This window comes from Balearica regulorum, chromosome 5 (assembly GCF_011004875.1).
Source record: "Balearica regulorum gibbericeps isolate bBalReg1 chromosome 5, bBalReg1.pri, whole genome shotgun sequence".
NCBI lineage: Eukaryota > Metazoa > Chordata > Aves > Gruiformes > Gruidae > Balearica > Balearica regulorum.
The window spans coordinates 11,238,278-11,251,968 of record NC_046188.1 but is presented as its reverse complement, the minus strand read 5'-3'; the positions used below and the strand labels follow the sequence as shown (position 1 = coordinate 11,251,968).

Genomic DNA, 13,691 nt, shown 5'->3' with positions numbered 1-13,691 from the left:
CTACATCTCTTCTATCTTGTAATGTGCCTTAAGCTGCAATTTGTACCAGTCTGAATTTGTCACCAAGGCAGTACATCAAGTTCTTGGGGTTTAGAAGGACAAAGCCGCTTGCTTTCTGATAAGCTCTGGGTTCCTGCACTTACCTAACTTAGCTTTCTTCTCCTATGCAGTTCTCTCTGAATTAGAAGCTATAATCACATTTCCCTCCTTGCTACTTAGCTATCCTCAAACAAACTGGCTTTCATAAAAGACTATCAACAGTGATTTTTTTGTTCTAACACTGTCTCCTCAGCTTCCTTCTGTTTAGACTCATGATTCTAGAATAGAATAGAATAGTTGAGTTGGAAGATTTTTGAGATCATGCTCCTTTGGCATTGGTGATGTTTCAGAGGGAAAGGAGTACCAGCCAGGACTGAGAGTCAGACAGTATCAGTGGGAACTCTTGTGTAGGAAGTGGAGATGCGCATAGGTGCAGCCAATGTGATCTAATTACTAACTCTTTCATGGTTTCACTTGCTGGTTTCTTTTTTTAAGTGAAAGGTGTTAGTCTGATTTTTAGAATCACTTTGTTGATGTTTGGTATCTAGTTCATGGCTTTGTTCTGAAATGAGAAAGAGGTCTCAATGTTACTAATCTGTTAAAAATGTCAGAATCTCTTCTCATATTGCAGTAGTATTGTTATCTGTCTGCAGAACTGAACCATGACTAGATAAATTGGGACAGTCAGACTTATTGTGAAGGGTTGTCAAGTTCTGGAGTTGGTAAACAGTTACTTTGTTTTTTAAAGGAAAAAAGCCTGTATGTAATAGAGATACTCTGTTCAAGTCTGTACTTCACAAAATTAAATAGGGGCATAAAGCCAAACCAGCTCTTTCATATTTTTAGATCTCATAAAATGATATGATATAATATATAAGGATGCAGCCTTTCAAAATCGTCAGCTTTCAGAATAAGATGCCTCTTCAATTTAACATAAACTTGGGCGGTAAGGCTGGGAGAGGAGGGATACAGATGCCTCTGCGGGAATTGGGACCAAGTTTCTAATGCCTACTATCGGTGAAAGAAATGTGTTTGTCTCAACCGAAAGTGAAGTGGAGACACTGGCTAAGAGCAGCACTCCCAAATGTGTTCAGGATAGAACAGCCCATCCCTTCTGCTGGACTTGTAACTTGCTTTTTGAGGATTTTCATTTAAAGAAAAAAAAAAATCCTCTCCTGTCAGGGCGATGATACACCTAAAAATAAGAAATTATTTCCTGATTGCTTTATATAGACACTGGAAAAGGAGAATTGCTGAAAAAAACAGAGCTTTGTGTCCCCAGGAAAGATGAAATCCTAGTACCTGAGGAGGCAGGAGGAAACCTCAAGATGTCATTTAACTATACTCATTATACTCATTCCTTCCCAGATCCAGAACTGCATTACCCTTGTCCTTCTAAACACTCAGAAACCTTAGCAGCTTTACTCCTGTTTTGATGTGCCTTGACAGTAACAGAGCAGTAAACAGCAGCTCCTGTAATAGAGTTTGCTTGATGCTAGTGTGACAGGAAGCACAAAATCAGAGTGCATTATTGCATTATCACTGTCCTTGTAATCTTAGCTCTGTCATCATCATGGCTATGTTAGCCATGTTGAACCTGTGAAATGGGTACATAATATTTTTTTCTAAATGCAAGAGTCACTTATAGGCAGCATATCTGAGATTATCTGCTGTAAAAGGTATTGATCAGAGTTTAGTAAAACATAGTAAGTAGTTCTTTGGCAACAAAGCAGGTTTTAAACATCCTGATAAGTGTATATTACAGCTATTTCTGTTCTATTTTGTGATATGAAAATGATGGACTTGCTGCTTAGAGGATGTATTTGTCATTGGAATTGCTGCCCTAACTATCTTTGAGAAAAATACAGAGTAAAGGTCCCTATAGTGTATTTTGAGAAGTCCTATGTATATATTTGACTATATGAACTACACTTACAGTGTGTAAAGGAAATACAGATGTGCTTGGCTTGACTACAGAGATCTGGAATTGGAGAAAATGTTTTGTGGTGTCCACTAAATAATCAATTTAGTGGACAGTAGGTGTCTTCTGTTTAGAGTGGTATCTAAATTTTCTCGCAAGCTACATCACTTTGTTCTCTGGGTCACAGTCCCCAGAGAATACCTTTCTCACTTGATCAGTAAATGGCTGCTGCAAAATTGAAGATACTTCTGTGTGTTTGGATTGCTCTAATGTCACGGAAGGAGACCACTTCACAGTTTTGACCTCTGGCAATGTGGGCTAAATTGCTCTTTCTGAACAGGTAGTTAATTTTCAAGTAAGTGCAGTAGTCCTTGTTTGTTGCTTACAGTGATGCTAGCTGAATTGCCCTGGGTATGTAGGTTGGGTTTCCGCTTTGCATGTGGCTGGACGATGAGATCCTGTTTGGCAAATACAGTGCTTTCCTGTCCAGTGTTGGAGATGCTTGTAACTCTCGCTTGCTCGATAGGCTTCTTGTTTGGTTCGTTGTTCCTTCCGTAATTCTGGGACCTTTCCGCGTCAACGGCAAGAGACTGGTCTTTGTAAATAACGATAATTCTTGTGTTCCTGAAGTGGCTGCTAAGCAATTTCTTCTCTGTTTTTCTAATGCTTACACTTTTTCTTTATTAATGCTTACTTTTTCCTGCAGTTTCCTTGAGGACTTCCCACCGAGCTTCCTGTTAGATCTCCTTTGCCTTCCTCTGTTTCCTTATTGCTTCTGAGGGGCCTTTTTTTGTGATGGCAGTTTTCATTAATGATTTATTGATCCTTTTCCTTGTGATGTCAGACTGAAGCTCTGTTAAACCTCATAGCACCCCACTGCCACTTCCCTGTCCCCAAAGGCCCCAGCTGTAGGTCTTCTGCCCTGCCGCAGGGTTGGTAGGGTTGCATGGAGGAATATAGACAGAGACCATTTGCTTTCCCTTTTCCTGCCCAATCTCTGGGACTGCTGCAAGCAAAAGCCTCTCTTTGACTTTCTCCTCAGACTTCTGCAATTAGACACTTCCATTCCCCTGTTGCATCTTCCAGCCTTCTCTGCGCTCCCACCAGGTCTGCCTGGCTTTGTTGTCACACCCAGGAGCCCATCACCGTCCTCCATCCCTGCTGCCAGCAGTACGCTCTTCCCCCACAGCGAGCACTGTTTAAGGCAGCAAACTCTGAACTTAATAAGTCTGAGGAGGGTTCTCTCGTTATTAATGAGATTCAGCCTCACTTGATGATAATCGGTGTGGCTCTGCTGAAACAATCTGCGAGCGCACAGCAAGCTCAGGTCTGAAGCCTGGCAGATGTTAGAACCTTGAGAAAACTGAAGGTAGTCCTCCCAGCCATGCTGTCAGTTCAGCCTGTCCACAGGCTTGGTATGGATGGTCATGCTTTTGCATATGTACAGGCTGTTAGCCCTTCTACTACCAAAACAAAAGTTTAAAATGAACCTTAAGTATTGTGGAGGAGACTAGCAGCAGATGTGCGGAGAAAACAAGCTGGTGTACGTTCCTCTGAAAACTTTCATTCGCTTATTTGTATATGATTCATTTTAATCCTTTCTGTTCCTTGTTATACATGGCAGATAGAAGTCATCTTTAAAAAACTTTTTTTTTTGCTTGCTGCCCATTTAAACCTTATAAATTATCTTATAAAGCTCAAAAAAAATGTAGCTGTGTTACTGTCCAAATGATATCACGTAACTATGCTGTCATAACTTCTGACAGCAAACATAGTTATGCAAACTTGTGAAGGGGGTTTCTTAGTGGTTTTAAGTAAGGGGCGCTGATTGCTAGCACATCTGCAGTGCTCTTACTCAGCTGCATCTTGATTTAGCCATTGCCCTCTCCCCAACTCATTTCATGAGATAAATATTGTGTTGTGAAATATGAAACTGCATGACTTTTTTTCCCCTTTGGTCATAGTCACACCCACTATGTGAAACTAGCCTGTTATAAGTACTTATAGCACAGCCCTATTAATTTAAGGAACTGATTCATCAAGCTGTGTTGCTTGCTCAGCTATTAAAAGCTGTTGTAATAGTGTTCATTTACTTACCTCTCTACCCTGGCAGCCATGTTGAGCCCATTCTGGTTCAGCATTTGCCTGCTGAGCTAATTGACAGGACCCAGGAGCACACCGAACTGGACCGAAAGATTTAGAACCAATATTAATTATTCTTTTTCCAGCCTTACAGCTGAAGGCGATGTGGATGGGCTGTATGCCTGGTACCTAGCTGGTGCAGACATGGAGCAAACTGGTTACGATGGCAGGAATCCCCTACAAGTAGTAAGTGTGCATGTGGTTGTACTCCATATGTCGTGCTAGCTGTGTGAGTAATAACGCATGCTGTTGGATAATATAGGTTTGGGAAAAGTAAATGCTGCTTTGGGGACTATAAACCGGATTAGAGTTTGTTACAAACTCAAGCCTGGTGCTGTTCTGAAGTAATAAATTGTTGGAGCCAAAATTTTCTCATCTATGTCAGAGGAATTAAAATTTAAATTGGATTTTAATTATTTTGTGGTAATACAGTCTTAACTTCCCACAAGTAAGTATTTGCATGTCCTGGTGCACAGGATGGCAGGATTTATTCATGTTTCTACTTACAGGCAGAGGCTACAGGGCATAAGGAAGTTCTTGACTTCTTTAGACAAAAGTAGTGAAGAAGGTAAGATCTCGTATTCAAATGCAAGATTTCTGAAATGTATAGATCAGCATACACACGTATGAAGGGGGATTTTGTATTTAAGCCCTAGTTCACACTAGGGCATCTGGGTTCAGCTGCTGTCCCTGCCTTAGTTTCTGATACAACTCTGAATACTTTAATCCTTCTTTGTAGAGTGGGGCTAATGTTTCTTCCTTTTTCTCCCTGAGCCTGGAAGTGCTTTTTTTATGGTGCATTCCACAGTCTGGTTCTGAACTTGGTTGGCAATCTAAACACTACCAAAATAAAGCCATTGAGGGCAGCGATGTCTTGTTCCCTTGGCCCGTTGCAATACATTGCTCCCGTCTTGCCTGCATTAGAGAGGAAATGCCTTTTACGGGCACTTTGCCAGGCCTGGTTTTCAGGGTGCTGTGCCCGCCGCGCAGGAGCGGGCCCCTCCGCAGTAGAGCTGCGAGGCAATTGCAGCCGTTCAGCCGCACAGCTCAGGAGGTGCTGCTGTGGTACCTACAGCATTTCCACAGGTGCTCTCCCTCTAGCTTTTAATGGAGCACCGTACCCCCCCCCCCCCCCCATCTTCTAGTGTAATGTCATCAACCTGCATGGGAAACACAGGGCAGATTGTTAGACAGGAGTTCGTTGTACCATGCACACAGACTGCCGAAGGCTCCCTTTCAGCAGAGAGCGCTGACAAGGGGTTGCTCCCCCTCTGGGCACAGGACAGAGCAGTGCTGTGGCCTCTCTCTTACTCAGACTTCAGATGTAGCTGCCTGGTTGTCTCTGACGCGGACTCCCAGCATGAATCTCTTTTGTGCTGCTGACGTACAAGGTGTGTTTCCCTCGCTGTGTGAATGCGAGGTGGGTGTAAGCCCCACGTTCAAAGCATCAGATCTGACAAGCCTCTCTATAGGAAACTTGTCTGGGCGTTTGACCGTCTCCAGTGCTGTGCTGTAACTGGAGACATTTAAAACACTTGCCTTTCATTTCTCAGAACTCCTTTCTGATGCAATACATTGTTGATTTAGATATTTCTTCTCCAATATATTGGCAAATCTCATCCCAGTTTAAATATTGGGAGGAGATGGTCTTCATTTAATAACATCAACACAAAATTTAGGTAAAGGTTTTGCTGCATCCATGGCTACCTTGCCTCTTGTGTGTCCCATTTGATCAATGAGAGTGAATTAATATGTATATAAGTGGGGAAGTGCAACTGGAACAATAGCATTTTTTCATCACTGCGTACTGGTCTAAATGAACACAGGACAGAATTAGGCATTTTTTGCTTTCCTGTAAAGTTGTGGGGTTTTCTTTGGTTATAGCTGCTATAGAAGGATTAGATAATATCACAGCCTCGAGCGTTTAAATGGAAGTTCTACAGTGTCCAGGATGAAGACGCTAAAAATACCTTCAGAATGTGGGTTATGTTGCAAAGGGATTCCCCTTTTCAGTTAAATGTGTCTGCAAAAGTCACTTTTCTTTTGAAAGTAGGGAGTGGATGTGTTAAATCCTCAACTCCTACATGGATCATCTCTTAATTCCTTTGGACTGAGCCACCAGCAGTGTAGGCAGTCTGAAGGAAGTCTTCAGTACTGCATGAGAACTTGCTCGGCAGGCTACAAGGTAATCTCTTCTCAGGGCGGTTTTGTATACTGCCTAGTTCTAAACATCCGTTTTCTCTTTCTCCAGAGCCTGTAGAAGATGGTCGTTCCTCTTCCAGCTTTGAACATTAATGGTGTTAAGCTGTTACAGGAGGAAAAGAGGAAAGGAACAATGGTGGTTGTGCTTGCAGCACACAGGAAAGCTAGAGCTTAGAAATGTTCTTTACTTAGGATCACATGAAGTTCTTACTGATTTTCTACAAATGATTTGCTGCTCTGTCTTTTAATCAGGTTTTCCAAAAAGACATTTTTATAAACAAGTGAGGCTGGAATGTATTGCCTTTACTGCTCAAGTTTTGGTTTTAAAGAGGCCTTTTGAATCTTATGTTAAATCAATGAGGACAGTATCTGCAGACATGCAAATGGCAATGCTGTGGTGAATTCATACCAAGAAAAAACAGCGGATTGTGCATTTCTGGGCTTCAGCTAATAAAATCTCTGAGGAACAATGTTGGTTTCACTTTGTCTGTTTTTTTGCCATGGCTTGTATCACTTCAGTTGCAATTACAGCAATTGTGAGTGTCAGTGCAAACAATTGAATCAGTCATGGGCATCTGCCTGCAGTTGTGTACTAATCTTCACCAATGTGTCACTATAAAACCTCACTTAAAATGAGTAGGAGGCAGATGCCATAAAGCATGTTTGTGGGACTGTTTAAGTGAATTGATTGTTTTGTTTCTAACAGCATCTTTCCCACATCCTGACCGGAATATAATCAAGATTGTTACATGCTAGACACAGAATACTTTGGACTGTAAATGTGATCTCAGTATTTACAGACCCCACGTTTAAAGTCCCAACACTTTCAGACTAAAGAAAAAAAGCAATATATATCTTTTCAGCTGCGTCTGCCCTAGAATATGTAAACATAAAGAATACTTCAGGCAAATGCATATATTGGAGATGGCAACTTTTAATTTCACCTACAGCTTCTGCAATAATCTATGTGGATTTTCTATCTGCTTCATCTGAAGGGAATCTTTGAAGTGCAGATAGTTTTTTCATTTTCCTCTTTATACTCTTCAGCCTTCCCACAGCTACTCTTATCATGAAGAAAAGCTGCATCGACTACTTGCTGAGCCTGCTAGTGTTAAAATATTCCCAAGGTAAGTTGCGTATCAGATCCCCCTAAAACAAGGTAACTGTGCATATAGTGTGAGGAAGTGCTGTATATGCTCCAGTTAAAAACAAAACAAAAACACGGAAATGCATGATGGTTTTAATGTGAAGAGTAGTGCACCTCTTCACTATGGTCACAAAAATTACAACTATGCTGTCTCATTATTAAATAAGTGATTGTATATAGCCATAAACATGCTTTTAGACTGAATAAAATTCATACAGAATTAAGTAAATGAGATGTAACATAAAATACAGGCTTCAAATTCATCGCCTTTTTGGTGTCTTATCTGTAAATACATAAAGGCAATGTATGTAAAAAAAGTAATGTTTGTGAGAATTTTTACGATCAGGAGAAAAACCACACACAGGCTCTTCTTCCTACAGTATTTAAACCTGCTATCTTAGCTCTTGCCTAATCAGTAGTCTAAAATTTGATGCACTAAAGTAGGGAATCCCTGATAAACTTCTCTGCAAGTGACTTTTTTGGGATTGGAATTTGGTTTTTTTAAATGATTCTCAGATGCAATAATTTGTCCATAGCAGCATCCATTCTTTATTTCTGTACGAGAATGACTGACTGCAACATATACAGAAGCATCAATATTTTCCTTATACCTTTCAGTAAGGGTTGATTTGATCTACAGAAAATTTTCTAAACAATAATGTTCTTATATTTCTAAAATAAAACACCCATCTACAGGACAAAACATACTTTTTTTTTTCTTTTGAACAAAGAATGGTATTCTGGTGTGAATTACTGAAATAATAGGTCTTAACAGTAAAACTGAAGGAGAGGGAAGGAAACAGACGACCATTTTCTTCCTGCATATAAGCCAGGTAAAGACATGAAGGACAACATTTAGAAATGTGATCCAGTAAGAAAATTTTAGTTAGAAGCTCGTAAAGCTAAAATGAAATGGTTTGGGTCATGTTTACAGTGAAAATAAAGCAGTATTAGCTTCCTTCTGACAAACCTTTACAGAAACATATATCCTAGTAACATGTTATCTTGCATATTTGCATATCTGCAACTTTCTAGAAAATTTGCCATTTATCTCATAAATAGACCAATATCTAACAAATGTTTTAATGGCAAATGCATGAATACAAATTTAACATTTATCTGAGAAAGAACTCTGTTATATATGTCAAAATTTCATTCAAGAACTCTAACAGACTACAGGCATGAAGAGAAACTGTGTCTAGAGTGCTGTGATTAGAACACCCAGTCAAGGCCAGAAACTTCAGCTCTCGATTCAGTGTTGGGGACGAACTTCAATAACACTTTTGAGATCCTGTGTTTGTCTTGTTCGCCTATTACACCCTTTGCTCTGTGCAGTGGATTTAATAACCATAATTATACTCTCTGTGATAACGACCAGTCTTATGATGAATCTATTTGTGTGTAGTAACCTTTAAGCTTTAGATCATTATTGGTCAAAAGCAAAATCTTGTTATTAGTAAGGAATGAAAATTCTACCGATTTGTTTCTACCTTTTTGTTTTAGTTACTCTAAGCAGCTGAGTGTCTTTCATTAGTTAAAGTACGCTAGGCATTCCAGGGGTTGTTTAATTTTTTTAAACATCCTAATTTTTCTCCTTCAGATCATCCCTGAAAAGATCAAATACACTCTTCTTTTTATCCAGCTATCTTCTGCTTGGTAAAGGTTTGCAGATTAAGCAGCCGTACAGGGCTGCTAATGCAAACACACTCATTCGATTGCCAGGACTAGCTGCAGGTCCGTTTCATAACCTCTGTAACAGCTTTAACTCCAGGCACCCGTGATGCCCATGTACCCTTTCATAGCTCCGTCCAATTATAGTTTGTTAGATCGAACACATACTGCGAGGATCGTTTGCAGATCTATGCTTGATATTTGATACACTGTACACATTGGAATAGCATGGTAGAAGCCGGATAAAGTTAGTTTTGCAATTTTTTTTGGCGCAGAAAAGCTTGTGATGTTTTTTAGTATCAGTTTTTAATGCTTATTGGAGCAGAAAGATGACATTTCAGTTTCTGTTAGAAAACAGGAGCAGCTCTCATGCTTTTCCAGCCTCAGCCTAATAACACAAGTGCTTCCCTTGCCCTACAAAAGCCCCAACAGGTGAAATGCCACACCAGGAAAGCGCACAAGCTCCTGAGACAGCCTGCCAGTGTGTGAGTGTCAGAGAGGCTGCTGCGGGTCTGTGACCATCCTGTTGAATAGCACAAGTGTGCACATGATGTCCACAGTGACTACACAACACCAAAAAGGCAGAGTCGATAACGTGAAACTCATAGCTGCTGCACAAATGTTGGTATTGTTTCCAGTGTTGGGTCTTTTAAGTTGCAGTGATGTTCTGGGAATGAGCGCTGGTGCTGGAACCTCTGCTGCCTCTCCACAGAGGAGATGCTATGAATGCCTCCTGTAAAAGTCAAACATTACATCAATTCTACAGCTTTCTTCACTTGAAAGACAACACCCGGCTTTCACTTTGTTTCTTTTTCCTAATGATCCAGCTAATACTGCCAAGGGATAGGGACTACTTGGCCTATGTCAGCACTTCCCCAACACTGCAGAAAGCAGAGATTTGCACAACTAACGTGTCCAAGTTCCTGTCTGATTTGAGTTACAACTTTCAGAGTGCAATCACTTTCTTTTTTACTGATGTCTGAAAACATTAAGTTTCTGTTTGGAGATTCTCTTGTAAAACTTTTGTGATGTGTGGGCATTCTTAATTACTTGAAAAATCAGCATGAGCTTGCTCTCTTACTGCATGTCGTCTTGGTAAACTGCTAACATCTGTCAAGGCTGGCTGACCCACTGACAGATTGACTGTGTCTGGTCAGTACTTGCTGAATTAAATCAGCTGTTCAGCAAGACTTCAGTATCTGCTCGTTCTTAAATTGCTAAGTAACTCCAGTTCTGCACATCTTAACTTAGAATTACTATACTATAGCATGTCTCAGTTGTCTTGTACAAGGATTTTGGTGTTCACCAATGAATGATAATGAAATCTCTCATCTGGAACTAAACCTCTTTATCCTCCTTGAATCAGAGTTTCTTTATTTGCAGTCTTCTGAACAGTGTGATCTACTGGGATTCTTCCAAAAAAAATGTGATCTAGTTGGAAGATTCCTCCATTTTTAAGGTGGGTTCAAGTAGTGAAATGATTCATGAGGGGTACGTATCCCTTGTACATAGAAGACAAAGTGCGCCCAGTTCCACTTACACACAAAACATTAATGGACCCATAGCGCAATCAAATTCAGCCATAGGTGTAATCCCCTTCTCCAGGTACCTATGCTGATCCCTGCCTAGGACCTACCACAGCAGTGTAAGAAATAAAATGCCTTTAGTTTCCAGCATCACAATTTGTTGGATCACTGAGATAAACCTGAAGCAACTGTATGATGAGTGAAAATGAGAAATTATAAAGAACCGATCAAGTGTGTGCAGCATATGTTTTCACAAGCATTGCTGATACATTTGTGTCTCTTCCAAGTGGACTCTATCAGCAGTATAATCATCTTCTAGACTAGTAAGACTAGTCTTTCCATGATTCTTTAACAATGTTTTATGACACTGTGGTGCTTGATTGCATGGTTGTAACAACACTTTCATTTTAGTGACTCGTTTAGAAAAGCTACTAATGTAGAAAGCTTATAAGATATGTAAAATACTGTACTGAACCATACAAATGAATCTGTGGGACTCAAATGTTGCCATCTTAGATAGTCCATGAGTCAGAATAAAATCTGGTACTACCAGATTTATTATTTGTGCAAAGTGTCTACCTGAAAATTACTTTAGTAACTTCATTAGACATACATTTGTTTACCTGTGATCAGGTGAATGGGAAGAGGCAGAAGCCTGCATCTCAGAAGCATAGCTGAGACAAGTATCCCGAATCATAGCAACCAAATGAAATGTGTACCATAAACTGCACAAAATAGCACTACTTAATGTGGCTCTATTTGGAAGAGTTGATACAAATCTCACGGTCAAAGAATTTGGTCCTTGATGTCCAAATCTCCATTGATGTCTGACCAAAATTGCCGCTGACATAACAGGAGGATATAACGAATGGGACTACGACTCCTCAGAGGCTCCTTTGGGAGGGGAGAGGCAGTGCCCCTTCCCCCTCACCCAGCCCTGCCAGGGCTCGCCTGTTCGGGCACGCTCGGCTGGTGCATATCTCGCGCACTCCCACTGGGGTTTTGAGCTCCACATCGGCACCTCCCTCCCACCCCGGGACGCTGCACATCAGAGGGAGATGTCAGCCAAATCCATGGGAAGGTGCCAACAACATCCTGCAGCTTCGCTCCGCAGCCTCCTCCATACACAGGCACTGCCAGGCTTCTGCAAGGTGTGACCTGATGCGTGGCACATTGCACAACCAGACAGGAAAAGGCCAAGAGATCGTTCTGTTGTCCTGCAGCAGCAATAAATATCACAACAATAAATAACCACTCTCTCAAGCCGTGGTATTCCTTCATGTCGTCTCAGCTTCAAAATGGGACCAGAAAAATGGTGGCCAGGAGAAATGTTACCCAGCCAGAACTGCCCACTTCATAGCGTATGCAGTATTTCCAAGTACAGATGAGCCCCGTTAATCACATGTTTCTGTGCACAATAAATGTGTTTCTTCTGGAGTGCCACTGTTGTAGACCCTATTAGATTCTTGTTCTTGGTGTTTAACAGTCACACACCCCGGTTTTAAGAGCTTACAAGTGAAATTAGATGAGACTCCACACAGTGAAAGGTGACAAGAAAGGGGCAAGAGAATGACAATAGTGTTTGTTTACGTCAGCTGGTTATTCCTACACCTTGATTTCCAATTATTTAACATTCAATGATTAATTATCAGCATAGAAGGGGAATGACAATCCTGGCAATTCAGTAGCAATGGTCACGTATAGCAAAGAAAAGAATTTCAGGATAAAGAAAAAGGAACCTTAATGGCAATCTTTGGCTGAGAGATAAGGAGTTATCACAATTAGAACAGGGAGTTGTAAATTAATTCTGTCATACGCAAGAAGCTGCTGCGCTGGAGAGATTCTCTGAAGGTGATGCCTGTGCATGAATAATTACACTTTGTTCAGGGTGTGCAGCTTCCTTCCTGGATATGTTTTGCTGTGGATCTTTGTGACCAGGTCTCAGTAAAAGTGGGATTTTGATGCATCAAATTCTTTCTGTGGCACATCTGAATTTACGATTCCCACTGAAGGGTCAGTTTTGGGTGACATGATGCCCAGCACCCTTGAGACAAGACATCCAGCAGAGATCTCTGCTGAATCCCGTAGAGCTCCAGGGCTTCAGGACAAAGGTGACTGCTTGTTATCTCTGCTGACTGAAGTGTGATGAGAAGTAAGTCAGTTTATTTACTTGGACCACTTTGAGCTCTCTGCCCACAACTATGTCACCATTCACCACTGTTGTTTGGAAAGTTCTACGTTCAAGGACATCATAAAACCAGAAGTATGAGATGTTGCTAAAAATTACCATGCTACTTCACTGCAAAGTCACACTCTGTATCTTCAGTGGCTTGAACCAGCAGATACAAAGGAAATCTCAATAAATGGTCAAATCACTAGTAATTAATTCCTTTCTGATGACTTTATGGGACTGGACACGTAATTCTGATTGATAACTGAAAAAACAGCTGGTTGGTGAACATGAAAAACAAAAGTCGGTACAAGGTTTGTGATGGCTATTGCAATTAAGCATTGCAATCAATTACAAAGTTATTAAAGCACACTTAGTGCATGGCAGCTAATCTTAAATATGAATTGTTTGGCTGAAATATTCAGGAAAAGGTAGTGATTCCAAGTGTCAGCTTCCAGGGTCTAACCTGAACCTTAATGGTAGAACAAAAGGTGGCTGGCATTTTATGAAAGTCAGCTCCTCTCATAGAATCAGGCACATGGGAAGTGAGGCATTCAGAATTACTGGTCATGTCAAAATTGTGTTCACTGGCTATTTAATTTGTATTTGTATTTCAAATTAAAAAAAACAACCCACAACAAAACAACACAACATAAAAAAGAGGCGAAAGGAGAATTGATAATGAGGAGATAATAAAAAAGTAACCATGAGACCAAACTTTCCTGACATTTGGTAAAAATACTAGAGAGATTGTTTATCCAGAGTTGATTGCAAAACAGGACTCAGTGGATTCCATTTCTCATACACACATCTCCAACTGCCATCTCAGCCGCACTGCTGTGGCTCCTAAGCTTCCAGTGGAAAGTCATGGCA

The 13,691-nt window shown here is 40.7% G+C and overlaps 1 protein-coding gene across 3 annotated transcripts in view; it reads left to right on the top strand.

Moving 5' to 3' along the window:
* The window catches only part of ASPG (asparaginase), a 47,368-nt gene extending 40,887 nt beyond the window's left edge, over positions 1-6,481 (top strand). For all 3 annotated transcript variants that reach the window (XM_075753439.1, XM_075753438.1, XM_075753440.1), the window contains exons 14-16: positions 4,189-4,288; positions 4,612-4,670; positions 6,356-6,481. In XM_075753439.1, the coding sequence (XP_075609554.1) occupies positions 4,189-4,288; positions 4,612-4,662 (151 nt within the window). In that variant the 3' untranslated portion in view covers positions 4,663-4,670; positions 6,356-6,481. The remainder of the gene's footprint in view (positions 1-4,188; positions 4,289-4,611; positions 4,671-6,355) is intronic.
* Positions 6,482-13,691: the final 7,210 nt, after the last annotated feature.